This window comes from Manis pentadactyla, chromosome 2, assembly GCF_030020395.1.
Source record: "Manis pentadactyla isolate mManPen7 chromosome 2, mManPen7.hap1, whole genome shotgun sequence".
Classification (NCBI taxonomy): Eukaryota; Metazoa; Chordata; class Mammalia; order Pholidota; family Manidae; genus Manis; species Manis pentadactyla.
In genome coordinates, this window is record NC_080020.1 from 107407701 (window position 1) to 107429693 (window position 21993).

Here is a 21993-nt window from a genome sequence, read left to right on the forward strand (position 1 = left end):
CCATTGTTATTTAGGCAGTATATTTTGACAATAGAAGTTGATTTTTTAGAAATTCACTTTTGAAGAAAATTCTGCTTTTAAAGAAATTAAACAGCAGTGGGTGAATATACTGCTATACTCAAAACCGTCTACGCTTACGGTGAGGATCTTTGCCAACAGAGATGCGTTGCTCTAAGTCACGAATGGTATTACGAAGAACTGTAATCTCCTTGTCCTTTTCTTCTTGAAGATGTTGAAGCTTCTAAACGAAGGAGATAAAAGTTTGTTATTGCAATTCAAAAATACTGAGATTAAGTACAAGGAAGAACAAGACAACAACAAAAACTATACTTCTGGTTTAAGCAGGTTTTAAAAAAGACAGCTTATTTTGAAAGGTTTCTGATTTTATTTTTGTGGGATTTAACATGGTAAAAATGGTGTAACAATACAAAAACATACATTAGCACTGTTTGTTTTGGTTTGTTCCTTTCTCCCTATCTAGCCTGAAGGTATAAGCCATACAAAGGAGGAGTTCGTTGATGAGAAGTTCATTAAAATCACCTTCAAAATAAAGATGGTTTTATTGGAACCAAACTGAGGACACAGGCCCAGGAAGATCTCACTCCTACAGGTAGAATAGGAGATAGGCTCCAAAGGGTCCAAACCATACAAAGGTTTTATATCTTTAGGAGACAGGCAGGGGAAGACAAAACTTCAAAGCAGGTACACTTCATTTACATAGACATGATGCAGAGGAAAGAGTGGGGGCGGGGCTGACAATACATCCTTGCACAGAAGGATATTAAGCAGGAGGGCAAACATTCTTGCTTACCTTTCTGCAGGAATGCAGATGCCAACTGTTTAGCTTTTAAGTTAATTAACAGACGGTATATAGTTTGAAAATTTAAGTTTTCATGGGTGGCCATTTTGAGACCCCCAGAATTAATGAAGCCTTAGAAATCTTATTTCTAAATAAGTCAGTCTTATTTAAAAATACACTGTGGAATTCCTTGGATGGTCCAAAGAGTCAGAAGACTTCCCTAGTGTTTTAATTTACTACTGAGATTTACAAGTTTAAATTGGAAGTGAAGATTATCCAAAATCGAGTACCTTTCTGCTTTTGTAATATATTTTAAGAAAAACTGTTAGGTATATTGTTAGTAAATATTAGATAACTGTTATAGAAATTTACTAAGAAAATTAATTTTCTTAAGCAACAGTCATGGAAAAAACACATACCCTTCTGTAGATACTCTGTGGCGAAACAGTAGAATCTGGATATGATTTTGATTTATTTTGAATTCTTGCTAGTTTGGTATCAAACTGAAAGTTTAAAAATAAAGTTACTGAGAACATTTTAGTTCAGCATATAGAAACAATTGTTTCTATAAATATAAGTACAATCTAATAATTTTGACATATAATCTGTAACTTAAGTCATTCTCTGTATAACAGATAGAGGAGTCTTTCTTAAAGAAAAAATTTTTAAGAAAGAGCAAAGAACACCCAAATAAGATTGACTCTGACTGCAAGTTGAAATTATTGTTTTAAAGAAACTCTAAAAGTATGGTCTAGTACAGTTTGTGAGGAGATTTTCAGAAGTACCAAGTATATTGTTAGTAAATATTAGGTAACTCTAGAGCACTACTTTAGAGATTCTGGGATGGGGTCAGCATTATCTTTTTCTCAGTATAAAGTGACTCTATCATGCAGGGTGAAGGATCTAGTTAACCAGTGCTGAGGATCTAGTCCTCTAAAGATAGTTAAAAATATTTTTATGTTATTATGAGTGTGCTTTTGTAAAGAAAATGTAGTATGATCAACAGTCATGGGAGAAAAACTCATATGCTCTTGTGTAGAAACTTTGAGGCTGAGTAGTAGAATTTGGATATGGTTTTGTTGACTTAATTTGAACTCATGCTGGTTTGACATTAAACAGAATCCAGTTAAAAAAATTCTCATAGGCCATTCTGATAGATTATATTTTGTGCATAATCTTCCATTATAATTCTTCCCTTTCAGGTTGAGTTTAGTGTAGCCTCTCTGTGGATGTGACACAAACTCCCTGAGATTGCGTCCTGGTTTGGAGAGAGAAATGGATAGTTTCAACGAAGACAGATAGCAAAGAGTTCTGTGTATCAGTCAAACAACAGAGTTGGGCTGGACCAGTGACAGGGCAGAATGGCAAACAAAATGTATACTTCCAATCAGTAAATTAGAAGCCGAAGGTAGATCCCAAATCACGGTTTTTTGTGTCTCAGCCGGCCATCCAGCCCTCTGTGGCTCGTGCATGCACCCGACCACATGGCAGGAGCTGCAAAGAGCCTCTCAAATAACGCTGGTCCCCTTTTGTTCAATGATTGTATAGTCTGCAACACTGTACCTCATCAGACACTCCAGGCACACCAAATATTCAGAAATGTGAATATTAAGCTATCTGAATTAAGCCAGTGAACATAAGGTAAGTGAGAGTCAGGCTGGGGGAAAGCAATGGAAGAGTGATGGAAAGTGAGATTGGTAGAAGCCAGAAAAAAAACTTAAAGGACAAATATACTGTCAAAATATCAGTATCTCTGAGATTCCAACATCTGTTCTACAACCTGCTGAAAGGACTTTAGAGCCAAGAACTGGAACATCAGCCTTTGAGATACCCTATTTGCAGACCTGTTAAAAAATTTTCAAATATCTGCTTTGCCCCTATGATATGTATTTCACACACTTTTATTAGGGAGAAGTTTGTCTTTTTTTTTTTTAATCTCAAAACAAAAGGAATTTCTAGTTGGTTCACCATGTTCATAATTTCTGCTGAGGAGAGAGAAATGTTAAGGCTCATAAACACTCCCCACTGCTGGAAGGGGAGTCCTATGAAGCTGCTGAGACTCAGCTACAAATGAAGGTAATCTTCAGTCATCTGTTCCCTATTTCAGGGGAAACAGTACCCTCACTAGAAACTAGGTCCTTTTGAATGGCTGAAGAGTCCCACCTTCAGGCTAAGTGCTGCAAGGCAGCGTAGCCAGTAGTTGAGTGGGACTTGAGAAATGCAGGGGACAGAGAATGAGCGGTTGGGAAGACCTCTTGACAGAATTGTTTCTACTCCTGGAATTTTTCTCACTGTGATAAAAGATAATCTAAATATGGTCTAGACTAAGAGACGCAGCCTCAAATTTAACAGACCCTTAAACACTTGCCTCTAGCTGTAGTCTGATTATTTCATTTTGCTTTGCCTTTTCTTGAGTTCTTAACTTTGCATTTAACTCGGAAATTTCCACTTCTTTTTTCTCTATCAGTTCTTTATGCTTTTCTTCGTTTATTACAACTGAATAAAATAAATCAGAGGAATTCATCTTAACACTTCAAAAATCTTACAAGCTTACATTTCTTTAGCATTTTAAACAATCCATAAGTAAATTTCATTAATAAAAATATAATTTTTAAAACCTGTTTATGTGCAGGGTAGCTTCTATATTTTTGACAAACTTTCGCAAAATGTTTGAAACGCACAAGTCACCCATCAAACACTTGAGAATGAATAAACCAATTTGCAATCTTAAACATCAATGCTATATATATACATACATATTTCAGTGAGAGAAAATAAATAGGAGATTTAGTGATTAAAGAAGGACACAAAGCCTGGGTTGCTAAGTATAGATTAGATGGCTCCAAATTAATAGATGATTCTAGAATTACGTCAAGCCCCTACTATACTCTATTCCATTTGATTGTGCCTCTTTTATTCCCATCATGTCGCTATACTTCAGCAGATTTCCTCTTTCCCAAATTTCTTACCCCTATTAATTCCTATTAATGGGATCCTCAAGGAAATCTTTGATTTTAGAGAGAGAAGAGTCAATTAGTCCACAAACCCCACAAATAAGGGACTTCCACCCATGAGTAATTCACTACTTACTTGATTTTATGCCTCTTTTCTCCTCATTTGGATTGTGTCTAGATTCTCTGTTAGCAGTTTCTACCACCTACATACTGTGGTCAGGCTAGTCTTCCTAAAGCAAACCTTTAAGTATGGCCGTCACCTTCTCAAAAACCTTTAATCTCTTCTATTTCCTTACCCTGACAATTGAAGGGGTCAAAACATCCAGCCCCAGCCACACTTTGGTCTTTCCCTTGCTGAATCTTTTCGTATAACACAAGAAAAAGGCAAGAATGGACTACTATTCCCTAGCTTGTCCTATGTCTCCTTCTCTATGTCTTGGCTTTTGTTTTCTTTCTGCCAGGAGGCTCTTGTTCCCATCTTCACTGATGAACATTATCCATATTCAGGATTTAGATTATGGCCTAGTACTTAATAGTGTTGAAGGACAGAAGTTAATAATTTTTATGAAGTTCAATTTAGAATTATTTTCCTTTATTGTTTGTGCTTTTTCTTTCTTTCCAAGAACTTGTGGTTAACTCAAAGTCATGAAGATATTCTTCTCTGCTTACTTTTAGCAGTTTTATAGATGTAGGCTTACATTCAGACCTATCATTCGTCTTGTTAATTTTTGCAAACAGTGTGCATAAATATGGGCTCATACATTTAGGAAACCAGTTAACCCTCAACATAAGTTCATGAGACCTGCTTTACCAAAGAAAAAAAATTTCATTACTGAAATTATATTCAATATGCTGAGTATATAAATGTGAAAGTTATTAATTATACATTTTTAATTAATTTTCTAAGGATATTAACTATTTCATATTAAATAATCTTAAGTGGAAACATCATGAATCCAATATGGAACTGTTGTAATTTATGTCATACAAATATATAGAATGGTACAAAATTTTTAAATCATCAAGGCAATGTTCATTCACTAATACTGGAAATTACTGAAAAAAGTTTATATAGGTACTTACATTATTTTATGATGTCTTAAAATTCAGTAAACTAAGAATAAAAAGCTTACCTTTTTCCTGCATATCCTGGTAAAGTTTCCTTATTTCTTTCTTATATCCCCCCTCTTTGATTTTCATTTCAGTCATGAGTTTGGCAATATTATTCTTATATTCCTAAAGATTAAAATATATACTTATTCCTCGATTTAAATATGTATATAGAGATTTTGATTAATTAGAAAGGTGAAATTCTCCAAGTTTATATTAGTTTTTGATATGTAATCATATCTAGAGGGGAAAGATATTGTTCATTGTTTGACTAATTAGCTCTGAAAAGGACCAATTTCTGGTCCCAGGAAGAGATCATCTAGAGACAGTATCTTTGTTTTCTGAATACTCATCACCAGTGTTTAGCATAGATCTCAGAGTATTTTATTTGTGTGAGTAAATGATATGATAGCATTAAAATATGTCCAATAAAAGCCAAAACTATACTTTAGAGCCAACGGTAGGTACTGTTTGATAGCCAGCAAGCTTAACCTAAGGAAGGATGAATCCCTTTGATGTGGGCTGAAGTACTGTTTCTGAAAATTTATATAAACACCCCTAATACCTAGAAGAAAGTTAAGCATTACCCATGGTAAGGTTAGCTTTATAAGGAGGAGGCTAAAGAAAGATGGGTTTGGAATTTGAGAAGTGTTCAACAGGTGCCTGGGATTAGTTTCTTAGGTTATTGATGCATAGACACTGTTTATTATGCTAATACGGAGACATTGAGAGAGGTGTTGGAAGAGAAAGCCTCTAAGATAAAAATTTACAAACTTCCCAGAGGTATGTTCCTTCAAAAAGAAAACACTTGCAGGCCTAAGATAGAGGCAGAAGAAAAGGAAAGCAGGAAGAATAAAAGGGAAGTAGGACAGTAAGAAAGAGACAGTAATGAAGGCAAGAGATCAAGGAAAGCCTCTAAATATAAAAGCTGAGGCTTGGTGTTTACTCATTGTCGTATTCCCAACTCCTAGTGTTTATCTCTTGATTTATACTTGAATGAATTAGAGTGCCAATAAGAATTATTTATATCAGAGTTCTTAGCATAGACCGAGGATATAGGCTTTTGATGATCCACTGGCTTTCTGACATTGTATGAAAATTATACACTAGCATATGTGTGTGTACTGTTGAGCATTTTTCTGAGAGGGCTCACAGTTTGTAATAGATACTCGGTAGTGTTGAAGAGGAAAACAAAGGTCAAGATTCACTGGTTTGGATATAGTCTGAATTCCTACTGGTACTATTTATGTGCAAGGCAACAGCCTGGGGCCAGGCTGTGTCTCAGAAGGTTCCTCCACCCCACTCTAGCCTGTGCCAGCCCTATGGGATCCAATCCCTTCCTCTTTCTAAGGGGACCAAGTCCCAACAAGTTATTCCTGGCTGCCTTTTCATTTGCCTTCTGAGAACTTTAAATTTCAAGGCATAGCCTCTGGTTGTATTTTTGTTTTTATAAAAAGCTTAAGGATTTTCTGTGTACAAGTTATAACCTCTCCCAGTCCCACAAATATGGCCAATACCTCCTGAGTTTGTTTCTAGGGAGTGGTTCTCCACATGTTTTGATGTGCCTGGAGGTTTTTTTGTACTAGATAATTCTCACTGGAATGAGTTCCTCTGTAGTTTGCTTTGGATACCAGCTAATTAATGTCAGAATCTTGGGTTGTGGTGTTTTCTCTTCAATTCCCACCCTTCTGAAAATTCCTATAGTATTCTAGACAAAACAGTATTCTATGGCTTGACATTTTAGAAGAGAAATGAGGCAAAAATCTCCTCCCCTTCTCCCTGTCATTATTACACACTAACTTTGTCATTTGTTGTTGAGCTCTGGAGGCAAAGAGTAAGAAAGAACAAAGGAGAGGGATAAAGGAGAGGAAAAATAAAGTGTAGGATACACTCCAGAGAATATTTAAAATTATCTCAAAGTTGGTGATGAGAAGCTGAATTTTCTAAGAGCACAGCCAGATGCTATTCATTACTCCTGAATATTACCCAGAAACCCTGGCAGGGTTTTAGGATTAGCCTGTGTTTCTTCAGATGCTCCTCAAGTGAGGAACAAGACTGAATTTAGAGATGATCCTCCAAGTTGAAGTTCTTAGCTTGATACAAATACAACTTGAATTTTGTTAATCTTAGATTGGCCACAGTGGGTGGGAACTGACATTTATTTGAATACTTTTTATGTTCTAGGCACTGTGTTGTATGTTCTATAATTGCTATCACTATGCTGTTCCCATAGGAGAGCAGAAAAATAGCAGAGGGTATGGTGGATCTTGGGAGAGAATTAACTGGTGATTCACATAAAATGGCCCCTTCATTTGGATGGTGCAATAAAATTACAACAGGTTACTCAAATCATAAAGATTAAAGACTTATTACTTTATAGTAAAAAAAGTTTTAAAGTGCTAATTAAGAGAGTGTACTCCAGAGGAAAAACCCTATTAACATAATTAAGAAAATATGTAGCAAAATAGTTGCATCTCTTTTTGGTAGAAAGGAAAACTAATAGAAGTGATACATGGTACACTATGATCTGCAAAAAGACTAGGGTCCTCAAAACTTATATTATTAAAATTTTTTGTTTATTAAAAATTCTGCACACATGTGTATATTACTCTATAACTTTTGGCTGTCTTTATTATTGAAAAGAAGTTTTTTCCCTAATTTTTCTAAATGCTCTACAAGGATTTGATTGATTAAAAAAATACATAAACTCACCTGTTCATAAGATTTTAACTTTTCTTTCATAACATCAGCATCTCTTTTTAACTGTTCATTTTCACCTGTATAAAAATCATCAAAGAGCATCCTAATAAATAGTATTTTTCAATTAATATGGGAATATGTTTAGCATTTCAAGTTTCCATTCATGTATACATTCAACACATACAGCATCTACCACAAACCACGTTCTGTTCATGACACTGGGAATACTGAAACAAACAAAAATCATTGTTTTTCAAACAATTTAAAGCCTAGTGGTGAGACAGATGTGTAAGTAGTTATGATATGTTATGAAAATTGCTCTTAATAGCAGTGTGCCTGAAACACTAGGCCTGTGTAAGAAAAGCCTAAGTCCACTTAAAATCTTGATTTGGTGTTGGATTTTGTCAAATACTTTTTCTGTACTTTACTGACATGATAATGTGATTTTTCTTTTTTAGTCTGCTGATGTGCTAGATTACCTTAATTGATTATCCAGTGTTGAATCAGTCTTGCACACATGAAATAAATCCCACTTTGTCATGGTGTATAATAAGACCACATTCTTCATTCCTTAACAATGTTTTTGATCTCCACAACTTCTTTTGGTTCTTAGGGGTTCCATCTCTCTGTTTACATTGCCTATCTGTTCTTGCAAGCTGCCTACTTTATCCATTAGGGCCCTTAGCATATGAATCATTATTTTAAATTCCCAGTGTGGTAATTCCAACACCTCTGCCTAGTCTGGTTCTGATGCTTACTTTGTCTCTTCAAATTTTGTTTTTTGCCTTTTAGTAGGCATTATGGTATTTTTCTTGATAGCTGGACATGATCTATCTGATGATCCAAAAATTCACTCAAAGACTGTATATAGATGTTCCTAGCAGATCTGTTCACAATAGCCAAGAATTGGAAAAAACCCTAATGACCATTAACAGATGAAGGGTAATTGAATTATGGTATATTCATACAATGGAATAAGAGAGAATGAATTACTGATACACTCAACAACATGAATATATCTCATAGTAATTATCCTGAGGAAAAGAAGTTAGAGGTAAGAGAACAAAATGTATACTGCCATTTATATGAACCTCTAGAGTGGGCAAAGTTACTTTATGTTGAAAGAAACCACTACATGTTTACCTGTGGGGAGGGGGCATGAAAGTTCTTTCTATGGGTATGGAAATATTTGATGTATCAGTAAAAGATTAGGTTATATGAATGTCTGAAATAATCAAAACTCAATGTACTGTACACTTAAGATCTGTGTGTTTAACAGTATGCAAATTGTACTTCATTTAAAAAATAGTTTCTCCAAAATTCCATTAGATTGTAAAGTTAGTAGTTATAAGACTATAGTTCAGGGGAAATGGGCTCAATATAAATGGTCAATTATTCTGTTTTTTTCTCTTTGGTTTTGAGGTTGAGCGAGCTGGCCACAATTGGGGCAGACTGTTTTTTTTGTCTGTGTACCATTTAACTTTTATATGATAGATTAGCATTGTTTTTATTCTATTTTATTATTGTGGTTTTTGATCAATTCAAATTCCATGTGATATAAAATGAAAAGCTTCCTGCCACAACCCTTCCCTATCAGTATATTCAACAGTGCTATGTTGAATTTCCCTTCTTCTCTGAGTCTCCAATAATTTAATGACATTTTGGGCAAGCTAAAAAACTCTGCAGTGATTTCCATTTCTAAACATCCAGATCAGTTTAAAACTCTAATCTCCTATTTCAAATTTTGAAGTTTTCATAACCTTTATCACTGTCTAGATCTGTGCTTTGTAGGACTCAACAGAAGTGGGGAAAGAGTCTTAGTTTCTGCTTTAATTATTCTTCCCTGTCTAGCTTTGGGATTGGGGACAGGGAATGGGGAGAGATTCTCTAAATAACTTCTGGGGTTCCAGTTTTCTCTCTGATAGGTGTGAATTGCTTCTGTGGGCTAATATAATGGAGAGTCTGGATTCACCTCAACTTCTGAAAACATGTTAGCAGCTCTCTTTAGAATGGGTGAGAATTTCACTTAAAATTTTTAAAAAATCTTGGGTCCCAGTTACCGATTTCAAGTCATTCTCTGACCTTGCCAAAATATATTTTATTCTCTTGGACACTAATAATTTTGCAACATATTTTTCTAAAATTGGTTATTCTCCTTTGGTATCAAACAGGGAGGAACGTACTTAAGCAGCATTGTCTTGAAATTCATTAAATACTTCTAGTGAGTTGGCTTTCTTTGGTATCATTGATGACTGGATGCTTAGCATTATTGTAATTTCATTCCATTGTGAACTAGATATTTTTACATTAAAGGCTCTTACTTGGTTGCCTGAAGAAAAGCTGTGTGGATTTAAATTATCATCCTCAAGTGACATTTACTCAGACCCTGTAGAAGTTTTTGCCTTTTAATAAACTGAGTATTTTTATTTTATCTTAGAAGAATCATGTATTGATAGTTAAATAAATGATGAAATTTTTTTGCCTCAGTTTCTAAAGAATTTAGAGTTAACCCTTATGCTACACTGAAGTAACTACTCCTTAGGCTTCTGACCAAAGTATCTACTCAACTCTTTTCCTGCTCCTGTACAGGCAGGGCCAGCTCTAAGAGTGTGTAGTCTGTGCAGCTGCACAGGGTGCCATGCATGGTTTAATACTTTGCTATCAAAGTCTTGAGATTCTTAATAATTTTGTCTTTGAACTTATATTTGTAAGTAAATTCCAACGGGACAATGGAGCATGAACGTGAGCAGAGAAGATATGAGCAATACTCCTGTCTACTGTTCCTTACCACCCTGTTCATACACAGCATTTGCCATGCCCCACAAACAGAATTCTGGTGCAGTCACAATGCTTGGGAGTTCAGCAAGACTCATAGGTACAAGTACAAGGACAAGGTAAACACATTCCATTTACAGCTAAGTAAGCAAGAGCCCTGAGAGATCTGAGAGGCTACATTTTCCCTTTGAACTAGAACTTGCTTCATTAACAAAAGAAAGCATGGCATTCTAAGAAACATGAATGACCAAAAACTCTATCATATCCTTTCTTTATTACTTTCCTTTATTAGCCAACCAATTATGCTGAAAATGACAACAATAGAAGGAAAGGGAAAGAGGAAAATGTAACGTTTCTTTTCCTTTCAGTCTTTCTCCACTCATCAGTAAGTTGAAGGTATAGAGTATTGGTAGAATGTGCATATATGAAGAAGTAAAATGAATAAAAATGGTTTAGGTAGTTTTATTCTGGTAAGAATGAAATACACATGCATGTACAAGCTATGAAATATTAATTGTATACTGTGATTCCACACATGGGTTAAATGCTGTTATCTCTACATCTAAAACTGGACACAATAGAAAGATGAATGGTAAAATTCATGCTCATAATTAAATTAAAAGTTTTGTTTTTACTTAAAGCAACATTAAACAGCAAACAAAAACCCCTGATAAGTGGAGAGAGATGACAGAAGAAAGGAAAAAGCTTTATATTTTATTTCAGAACATTTCCTATTACTTTTTTCCTGCTTTTAGAACACGAGGCCCCACATTTTCATTTTGTGCTGGGCCCTGGAAATTATGTATCTAGCTTTATTTATAGGTTTTGTTTTTTAGTTTCCTTTTAATGCTCCTTGTCATACACTGAGATTGGAGAAAAAAATACAGATGCCACTATTCAGTCTTTAGTACTCCTACTGTTCTTGGGAGAAGAGGAATATGTGTACCTTGAATAACACATAACTGATATACAGGCAGTAAGGAATAACATTCCATTATTAAATTTTCAACAGATTTTTGTCTTGATTTTTAGATATAAATAAATGTAAACAGAAATTCCAATGTTTTCTTCCTATATCTCAATGGATTATATTTTACACAGCCTATAAGCCCCCATGAAAAGATAAATGGATAAGAGTAAAGGGAGGTAACTGTTTCTCTTATAGTAGCTGAAGAAACTCTCAAGCCTAGAGGAAAATTGATTCACCAGCTAAATAACGTTATGAAGAAACCACATCCTTTTTAGTCTCTTCTTCCTGCTATCTTCAATGCTGTCATAATTTTCAGGCTGGAAGCAAGAAGTCTGCAACAATTTCAAGCATCATATACAGATTTCTCAACAATCTTCGACCAACAGTCCATCTTTTGGGAAAGAGGGAAATGATTATTCCAGAAATCCTCCCTTGGAGCTGGGGTGAAATTAGCTTCCCCTGAGGCATATGATTGAGTGGATGAAGAATGAATGTCAGAAAAAAATTCAGGTTTCTATGAAGAAGAGAAAATAACTTTTGGGAAGGCAAACATTTGTAACTACTCTGTAGCCTAAATAAGCAAATTAACCATATAATCTTGACAGTCAAATGGATTAAAGAGGTGAAAAACAGGTAGTTCACATATATCACTTTGCCCAAACCAAGGCCTGTAAAAATGGAAAAATGAAATCAATGAATCTCTACTTTTTCCTGAGAAACACCATAGAATATCCATTTCAGAAATGGCTATTTAAAAATTTGTACAACTCTATCTGTGAAAAGATGGTGTTCTTGACTACTGGTCAATACTTGATATCCTTTTATAAAGAAATAATGTTTAATATATTCATTGTTGAATTATAATTGACTTTCTGGGACTTCACAGTATGTAACTAATTTCTGGTACATATTTTACTTGATCAAAATCCTGGGAAGAGTTAATTAAATACCATTTGACTCCTAGAATAGAGGACTGTACAGGATTATATACAATCACATATTTTTTAATGCAGCTACGTGTTGTATTTAGTCACAGAGAAGGGAAATGTTCTTAGCCATCAGTATTAAGATGGGAAAATGAAAGCCCAAACCAGGGATGGGATGGGGATCAAATGCTGGGCAAAAATTGAGCAAAATGATAGAACCAAGTAAAGTGAAAAATTTGTGGGACATATGGGGATCAGAAGTGTGCAGGAATTAGCCGAAAGAAAAGGCAATGGGACTGGTATGGTTCCCCATCTATTACCCTTAATCTTTGGAGCAGCTTTTAGTGGTGTATTGATGAATCCTTTCTGTACTGCAGATGCTGTTTGCCATTTTAAGTGTGAAACTTTCTAATACAGTTTCTATATTTGTTTAATTAATACTTAAGTAAATATTTTAAGGTAAAGCAATGGGGGAAAAGCAAGAACTAATAGTAATTCTTAAAAAAAGATAAGTCTTATTAGAACATTAGAAAGACAGTAAGGAATGACATACCAAATCAAATAAACAGCAGATTTTATAAATAGATCACTATTTTATCTCACCTACATAAGTAGTTAATGATAAAAGCAGAGGACTTTGATAACAAATTCTTTTTTGATGTGAGTTTTATGTTGGAAGGGACCTTAAAGGCAATTTAGTCTAATCTCCAATATAGTAGAGGAAAAGCCCACAAAAACACTACACTGTAGCTAAACCAGAACAGGACAAAACATATGGTTTCTTTGTCTTGTCAATATAGCCTATTGGGTTAGCGTGGCAGGCAAAAACAAGATAAGCTGAGTATGATGGCTTCATTTATACAAACACAGCCTTAGTCTATGACAAAAAAATTACATAGTAAACTATCACTGTAGTTCGAATAGAGTATTCATGATGTAACTACTAGTAAACACCCATTCTTCAAAGCTGAATACAGGGCTATTAAACACCATGAGTACTATTGAGAATAAACACACTTGTAAACTTCTGGAAGTAACACAGAGAATTAGAATAACTGATTATAAAATATCCCCTGATATCCCTGTCAGAATATGACTGAATCGTCCTGTTCAGCATGGCATTTCTTATTTCATAATAAATAATTTAACAAGACCAGATCAAAGGAAACTTGTAAAAGATGTAAGCTCTCTATTTTTAAAGATACTCAAATACCTATTTTTTTAAACTTTTTTTCTAACTTACCTTTCAAATTATGTTGATATTCAATGGTCTGTTGTAACCCTTTTATCATACTATTAAGAGCAGTACATTCTAAAACATAAAAGAAATTTACTTGAAGATTATTTGCTTTCATTTGGGGATTATTCTTTCAAAGTTTAAATACTTAAAATAACATTTAATTGACAATTATGAGATCTTAATAAAGTAACCAGGCATCGCAAAGTAAATTGTACAATAAATACTTTTCAATCAGCCTTTAACTCAAATGCATTCCAGGAATTAGTAACGTGTTTTCTAAGACAATAAATCCAGTATAGGAGGAGGGTTTCTGCTATGTGCCTTAGTAATATCTGTCCTGGAAATGAGGCATAGTTGGGCATGTCTGGGAAACTATGAAGAGTGCATCCATGCAAGTTTTATAAGAAAGAACATCTTGGGGAAAGAGTCAAGGTACATAAAGTTTTATTCAAAGATAGAGGGCCAGAACTGGTGTGCATCATGCTCTCTAGTAGTTATTGCTATCACATTTTTATTATAAGGTTAGGAAAACCTTAACTAATTTAAGTTGTACTAGTTTAAATTTACAATTGCACTAGCTAACTATGTAATGATGCAAACTTCATAAAGGAGTAACTTAATATTTTCAAAAGGAAATGTAATTGTTTAAAGTTTATGGACAATTTCATCTTTATGTGCTTGGACTGACAGCTAATAAATATTGAGCCTTATTCTCTTTACTTCAGTTTTAGAGATCCTCAATGACATTCAACACCAGTATGCACCAGGATGACATACCGACTAGCTTCCATTCTAACTGGGCATCTGTTTTGTTGGTTAAATATTAAATATAACATTTGTATCTAATATTCAAAAGTTGTCTAGATATAATAATAGTACCATTTCTTGAATGTTTACTCTGCTAGGCATTACACTAAGTGCCTTATAAACATTACCTCAATTAGTATTCAAAATGATACTGAGAAGTAGGTGTCATCAATCCTGATTTTACAAAAGGAGGAAGTTATCCATAGAGGTTTGGTTACTTGTCAAGTTAGTAAATGGAAGAAGGTATAGACTTGTACATAGGTTTTTCTCATTTCAAATCCTGTGCTCTTAATCCGCTATCCAATACTTCCTCAGGAATTATAGGATATGCTGATGAAACCATGAAAGTTGGAGTCAGAGGAACTAGATTAAAGTTCCCTCTTCTTCACTTTCTAGCTATGACACCTGGATAAGCTACTTTTGAGCTTTATGTTCCTCAACTGCAAAATAAAAGTATGGGTAACTCCCATTCTACCTCACACATGAGACGATTCTCAGATAGAGGACTGTCTGACAGCCAAGTGGGAAAACATATTTTTAAAATTCACTCACAAATATTTAATATTGTTGTTGTTCTTATTTCTCTTCTCTGCGCCCATCTACTATTTGTACTTATTCTCTTTTCTCCATTTACAAAGATGCATTTTAACTATTTGTGGTTTCCCCAACTAGATAGTGAAGTGTTCTGGTAAAGATCATTATCTTATTTATTTGATATTCCTTGCATCTAACATGGTGACTATTTCGTAGGTGTTCAATAGTTTTTATTTATTGACTAAATAACTGTGAGGGGAGAATGCAAAACTTCACCTTTCAGTTAAGAGTTCCTATACTAGTCTCAATGTACTTTCTTCAACTATGCTAATATAAATGAAAGAATTTTGCACAAGTTAAAAGCTTTATGCAGATATAAGGTTCTACTATTGTGATTTTCACTCCTCCCCACACCAGCTCTGTGTCCCATTACCTAGACACAGTTCTCACCATCTCCATTTTTTTCTCTCCAAGCTTTTGCCAGTAATAGATTGATGGTTAAATTACATTTGACAGTACTTACTTCATGTCTGTTACTGTGTTAGATGCTACAATTATAAAATTAAGGAGGCATGGAATCTGCCATCACTTGAATTTGTGCCTTTAAGACAGATGAATCCAGTATTTCATGAGATGTAAGTAGTTGAAGGTACCACAGTAATCAGTAAATTGAAAAAAGAGCCCTGAAACTTTAAAGTATACTGAGGATCAAAAATGTGTACTTTCAAAATATGAACACAAGGTGGCTCTCTCAACACTTTATTTACTTTAATTTTTATTTTAAAAGGAAACTGACTCAATAAAGAACTGCTCATAAGGTGGAATACCATTCGTTATTTTAAAGTAATGGCTTTTAATTCTCTTTGCAAACCTTTACCTATTGTATCATTTCTTTGGACTTTACAATGTAACTGGGAGAATACTATCCTATCAAATTTTTAAAAACAAGAGCTCAGAATATTAAGTTATGTTTTATGCTACATAATTTAGTAAACCAATGATTATTTTGAGCTCAAATTTAGGTTCTATCATTAGTAATGTGGTTAAATCTACCTCACAAAACTGTTGGCAACATTAAATATAATTATGTTAATATTATTATAATACTATATTATATAATTATGAAATGTTAAACAAGATGTTTGAAATATTAAATATAATTGATAATATTTATTACTATAATTATATAATTATGAAATGTTAAACACAAGACATTGGAAATATTAAATACAACTGCTAATATTATCATAATTATTATATAATTATGAAATATTAAATACAAGATGCTTCAGGCTCATCTTATACATCTCCTGCCGTAGTCCTAGAATCAGCCATTTCTCTAAAGAACACTGGTTCCTTTTATTGTAAATGGTTATTAGAAACCAAAAGCTGAGTGCTAGGAATAACTACTGGGGTTGTTGATATGAGGCCCTCTCAATGCACACAGCAGGGAAATATATGTATACAGCTTTTTTTTTCTCTAACACTTGGTTCTTTAGAGGAGCACTGGTCTGGGAAAGGGGAAATGGGATGGATAGGCCCAGAGGTCATCCTGGGAGAATATTCCTAGATATCAGGCATTCCTCCATGCATGTTTAGTGTAAACTCCACTATGGATGAAACCCCCCCACAGGGCAGCACTGTGACTTCCAAGCAGCAGGGGTAAGAGGGATACCAGGCACAGCTGGGCCCCTGCGAAAACAGGGCCTTGATGTTGGGCACAGATGCACTGCAGGGGAGCACCAGTAATTTCTCAAAGTTCCAGGAGAACTTGAGGGAGTTTTGCCTCTCTTCATCCTGGGCCTTCTCCTGATGCTGGGTATGGGTTGCACGGGAGCTCCAGCACTACCAGGCCCTGGGGCTGGAGGCCCTCTGGGCATAAGTCCTGGAATTTGTGCCTTGGAGCTGGTTCCCAGGCTCCCACCAGCCAGCGGCCTTGCAGAGTGGGTGGAGTGAGGCTGTTGCCTGAGGCAGGCTGGCTGCTGGGAGGTGAGTGCACACATGGCCTGGGTGCTGGAGAAGTGAGGGGACACCTTCTGGCTAGACAGTCCCCTTTCAACACTAAACATATTGACCCATCTGAAATGTCTTGGTGTAAATGTGAGGCAGAAATTCAAGTGCATTTTTTCTGTGATTTTGAAGGCCTGGGTTGAGCCTTGGATTTGCTATTTCTTAGCTGAATGGCCTCAGAGAGTTTATTTAACTTCTTTCATCCTATGTTTCTTCATTACTGTGGTGCAATAGTGATACTAGTGCTATCTGTCTTTAGAGCTATATTAAGGATAAAAGGAAATGATAGCCTGGAAAGTTCTATGTGAATTTCAAATATTTTAAAAATGTATGGTGTAGTATTAATCACTGCTGTACCAAAAAATCACTCTCATTAGTATTTCTTAAGGCAGCAAAGAACTAACCTTCTTTAATAGCGATCTCCTTTGTTTGCATTACTTTTAATAAATTGTTAGTTTTTTCCAAATGCATATCCAATACACTGTTCTTTCCACTGGTTTCTATCATTTTCTGTGGAAGAAACATATTATTACCAAATCAATGCTGCTTTTTTTTTTTTTATTAATGAAGACTAATGAAAATACAAACCATTTAATACCTGAAAGTCTAATAATTAAGTCTGGCATAATAAGCTAACTTCCTAATTTATTTTAAAATTTTCAAGTTACATGATAGAAATGAAAACAGACTAACAGTTACAAAAAGTAAAAAGATGGCCTCACTTGAACCCTTCTTTCCAATTATTCAACCCTCAGTCTTATGGTTAACAATTCCCTATATATGCTTCCAAAATATTTCCTGGCCATACAACTATAGGAAAAGATCATATTATACTCTGTTCTGTTCCTTGAATGTTCTACTGCACTATTATCTTGGCCATGATGTTATGTAAGCACATCTAGGTCCACCTCATTCTTTTTAATAGCTACATTGAGTTTCATTTATGAATATAGTGCAGTTTATTTAACTAGTCCCCTATGGAGGAGAATTTCTGTTGTTACAACTTCTTTATGATTACAGACTATGAATAAACATTCTTGAACATATGTCTTTGGTAGCTTTGTGAATATTATTATAGTCACCATATACCCTTCAAAGAGCTGAAAAAATCAGTTCACAATCAGTCTTGTATCATCTATACCTCTGCTCACTTCCCTATCCTCACAATCTCTTAATTTATCTCAAAGGAACTCCCTGACATTATATTATTCATCCCTAACTATTACCATCTATACGTATCTTTAAAAGATAAGATTCTTAAAAAATAGTCACAAAACATTATCACATCAAGAAATGAACAATCTTTCTCATTTAAAATACTCAAGAATATGATAAGTATTTGCAAATGATCTCCAAAAACTTTGCACCAAATCTTCTCCCACCAACAGTGTTTGTTTTCCCTCCCTCCTTTCCTCCCTTCTTTTGGTAAAACTACTTGATTAAGAAAACCCACGTGTATTGTTTTAAAAAAGCTCATGTTACCTCAAAATACCCAGCCATGAAAATTTTTTTATTATGGCAATACTACATTATGCAGAGGAAAAGAAGGAATAGAGAAGAATGATAAAAGGAGAGAAAATAGGGGTGGTAATTGTTCCCCTTCCTACCCTTGCTTTAGAAACCCACCCCCAACTCTTTAATTTATTCATCTATATTTTCTCAACAGCTATTCCTTCTCTTACCTGGGGCTGATGAGGTGGGGAAAACCTAATGTATACTTATGGGGTTTGGTCTACCATGTAGTTAGTCCAGAGTTGGGGAAGCAGACTTCAAAATGGGTCTGCTTTTTGACAGAGAAGGAAAAGGGATCTGATAGAATAGGAAAGACTGAAAAAAATAGTGTTTAGTCAGTAAGAGACTGAGGAGTGAGTATACTTCAGTGCTTTCTAAACCATTCCTGGGTTTCCGGACACTTGGCATTTAAACTTGTATTTTCCTTTTAACTTCAGCCGAAGTGTATCAGTTATTTGTTTGCTTGCCCCAGAAATATTTCGATATACTAGTACAAAGGGGCCCAAACTAGTTATATTTTAAATACAGATTTAAAAAATGAGAAATAGCTTAGCAAAATACATTTCCATTATCTTTACTTTGCTCATTTTTTGGTACTTTTTTCTTACTTCCCACCTCCTTCCATTAGCAAAATCTGTTTCACTTTTTCTTATATATTACAACTGTTTGTTTTCTTTACATACCTTTTCTATATGTGAGAAGTCATTTATAAGTTTGTCAAGATTCACACTGCTCATTTTTTTCATACATCCTTGGCTGCATCGACTCATGTCTAAACAGGTAAGGGGTAAATAGTATTAAAATAAACAAATAAAATCTAAAGTACTACAATACTGTAATAGCTCAAATAATGTTTCTGTACTCCACTCACAGAGCACCTACTTGAACTCTGTTGCATTCAGAGAATTTTTGTTATACTCTTTATCAACAATAGTCAAATGCATTAGGCTTCTCCACATCTTTCCACTCATCCCAGCCAAGTTTTCTCTAAACAAATTTAAAATTAGTGCAATGATGACAGATAGTAGCTGTACTAGTGGGGGTGAGGATTTAATAATATGGGTAACTGATGAATCATTGTGTTGTATACTTGAAAGTAATATAAGATTGTATATCAATGATACTTCAATAAAAAAAGTTAGTGCAATGATATGTGCATATGTAGAAATTATTTCTATTATATAAAAAATGAGATGCCACTGTTCAAAGCTCATTTCCTTGCCATCAGTATGTCTGGGACTTAAAATATATTACTTAATCTTATGTATGACTTTTAAATATAGGTATTCTCAATTTAAGATGTTTAAAATACATTTAACTTCCATGCCACAAATATTTTTTGCTGTATTTCCTGGTATCATGCTTATTGCTATGGCCTGAATTGTGTCTCCTCTCCCCACCTTGCAAATTCATATACTGAAGCTCCAAACAAACTGTATTTGGAGATAGGGTCCTTATGAGATGATTAAGGTTAAATGAGGTCATAAGGGTGGGGGGCTTTAATCCAGTGGGACTGTGGGATTATAAGAAGAGGGAGAGAGAGAGAGCTTTCTCTCTCCGTGTGCTCACAGTAAAGAAAGGCCACATGAGTACACAGTGAGAAAGTGGCCATCTGTAACCCAAGAGAGACTCCTTACCATATGCCAACCCTATTGGCACCTTACTTTGGATTTCCCAGCCTCCAGAACTGTGAGAAATAAATTTCTATTGTTTAAACCACCCAGCCCACAATATTTCGTTAGAGCAGCCAGAGTAGACAATGAAAAAAAAATAATAAAAATCATAAACATGCTGATGGATCTGCAGAGAAATATGCAAGAGCTAAAGGAGCAAGTACAGAGGGAGACTACAGAAATAAAACAATCTCTGGAAGGACTTAAAAGCAAAATGGATGGGATGCAAGAGGCCATTAATGGAACTGAAACCAGAGAACAGGAATGCATAGAAGCTGATGCAGAGAGAGATAAAAGGATCTCCAGAAATGAAGCAATATTAAGAGAACTGTGTGACCAACCTAAAAGGAACAATATCCGCATTATAGGGTTACCAGAAGAAGAAGAAGAGAGAAAAAGGGATACAAAGTGTCTTTGAAGAAATAACTGCTGAAAACTTCCCCAAACTGGGGGAGGAAATAATTGCTCAGACCACGGAAGCACACAGAACTCCCAACAGAAGGGACTCAAAGAGGACAACACCAAGACACATAATAATTAAAATGGCAAAGATCAAGGACAAGGACAGAGTATTAAAGGCAGCCAGAGAGAGAAAAAAGGTCACCTACAAAGGAAAACCCATCAGGCTATCATCAGACTTCTCAACCGAAAACTTACAGGCCAGAAGAGAATGGCATGATATATATAATGCAATGAAACAGAAGGGCCTTGAACCAAGGATAGTGTATCCAGCATGATTATCATTTAAACATGAAGGAGGGATTAAACAATTCCCAGACAAGCAAAAGTTGAGGGAATTTGCCTCCCACAAACCATCACTACAGGGTATCTTAGAGGGACTGCTCTAGATGGGAGCACTCCTAAAAAGAGCACAGAACAAAACACCCAACATATGAAGAAGAATGGAGGAGGAGGAGTAAGAAGGGAGAGAAATAATCATCAGACTGTGTTTATAATAGCTCAATAAGTGAGTTAAGTTAGACAGTAAGGTAGTAAACAAGCTAACCTTGAAACTTTGGTGACCATGAATCTAAAGCCTGCAATGGCAATAAGTACGTATCTTTCAATAATCACCCTAAATGTAAATGGTCTGAATGCACCAATCAAAAGACACAGAGTAAAAGAATGGATAAAAAAGCATAACCCATCTATATGCTGCTTACAAGAGACTCACCTCAAACCCAAAGACATGCACAGATTAAAAGTCAAGGGATGGAAAAACATATTTCATGCAAACAACAGAGAGAAAAAAGCAGGTGTTGCAATACTAGTATCAGACAAAATAGACTTCAAAATAAAGAAAGTAACAAAAGATAAAGAAGGACATTACATAATGATAAAGAGCTCAGTCCAACAAGAGGATATAACCATTATAAACATATATGCACCCAATACAGGAGCACCAATATATGTGAAACAAATACTAACAGAACTAAAGGAGGAAATAGAATGCAATGCATTCACTTTGGGAGACTTTAACACACCACTCACTCCAAAGGACAGATCCATCAGACAGAAAGTAAGTAAGGACACAGAGGTACTGAACAACACACTAGAACAGAGGGACCTAATAGACATCTATAGAACTCTACATCCAAAAGCAACAGCATACACATTCTTCTCAAGGGCACATGGATCATTCTCCAGAACAGACCACATACTAGGCCACAAAAAGGACCTCAGTAAATTTCAAAAGATTGAAATCCTACCAACCAACTTTTCAGACCACAAAGGTAAAAAACTAGAAATAAATTGTACAAAGAAAGCAAAAAGGCTGACAAACACATGGAGGCTTAACAACATGCTCTTAAATAATCAATGGATCAATGACCAAATTAAAATGGAGATCCAGCAATGTATGGAAACAAATGACAACAACACAAAGCCCCAACTTCTGTGGGACGCAGTGAAAGCAGTCCTAAGAGGAAAGTATATAGCAATCCAGGCATATTTAAAGAAGGAAGAACAATCCCAAATGAATAG

The 21993-nt window shown here is 35.0% G+C and overlaps 1 protein-coding gene across 1 annotated transcript; it reads right to left on the reverse strand.

Moving 5' to 3' along the window:
• Nucleotides 1–118: 118 nt before the first annotated feature.
• On the reverse strand, nucleotides 119–19107 carry CCDC152 (coiled-coil domain containing 152). Its single transcript, XM_036910897.2, has 8 exons — nucleotides 19021–19107; nucleotides 17230–17335; nucleotides 13478–13546; nucleotides 7576–7640; nucleotides 4887–4989; nucleotides 3168–3295; nucleotides 1219–1302; nucleotides 119–241 (listed from the first exon to the last, which is right to left on the reverse strand). Exons 1-8 carry the CDS (start codon nucleotides 19105–19107, stop codon nucleotides 119–121), a joined length of 765 nt encoding a protein of 254 aa, XP_036766792.1.
• Between the last annotated feature and the right edge of the window lie 2886 nt (nucleotides 19108–21993).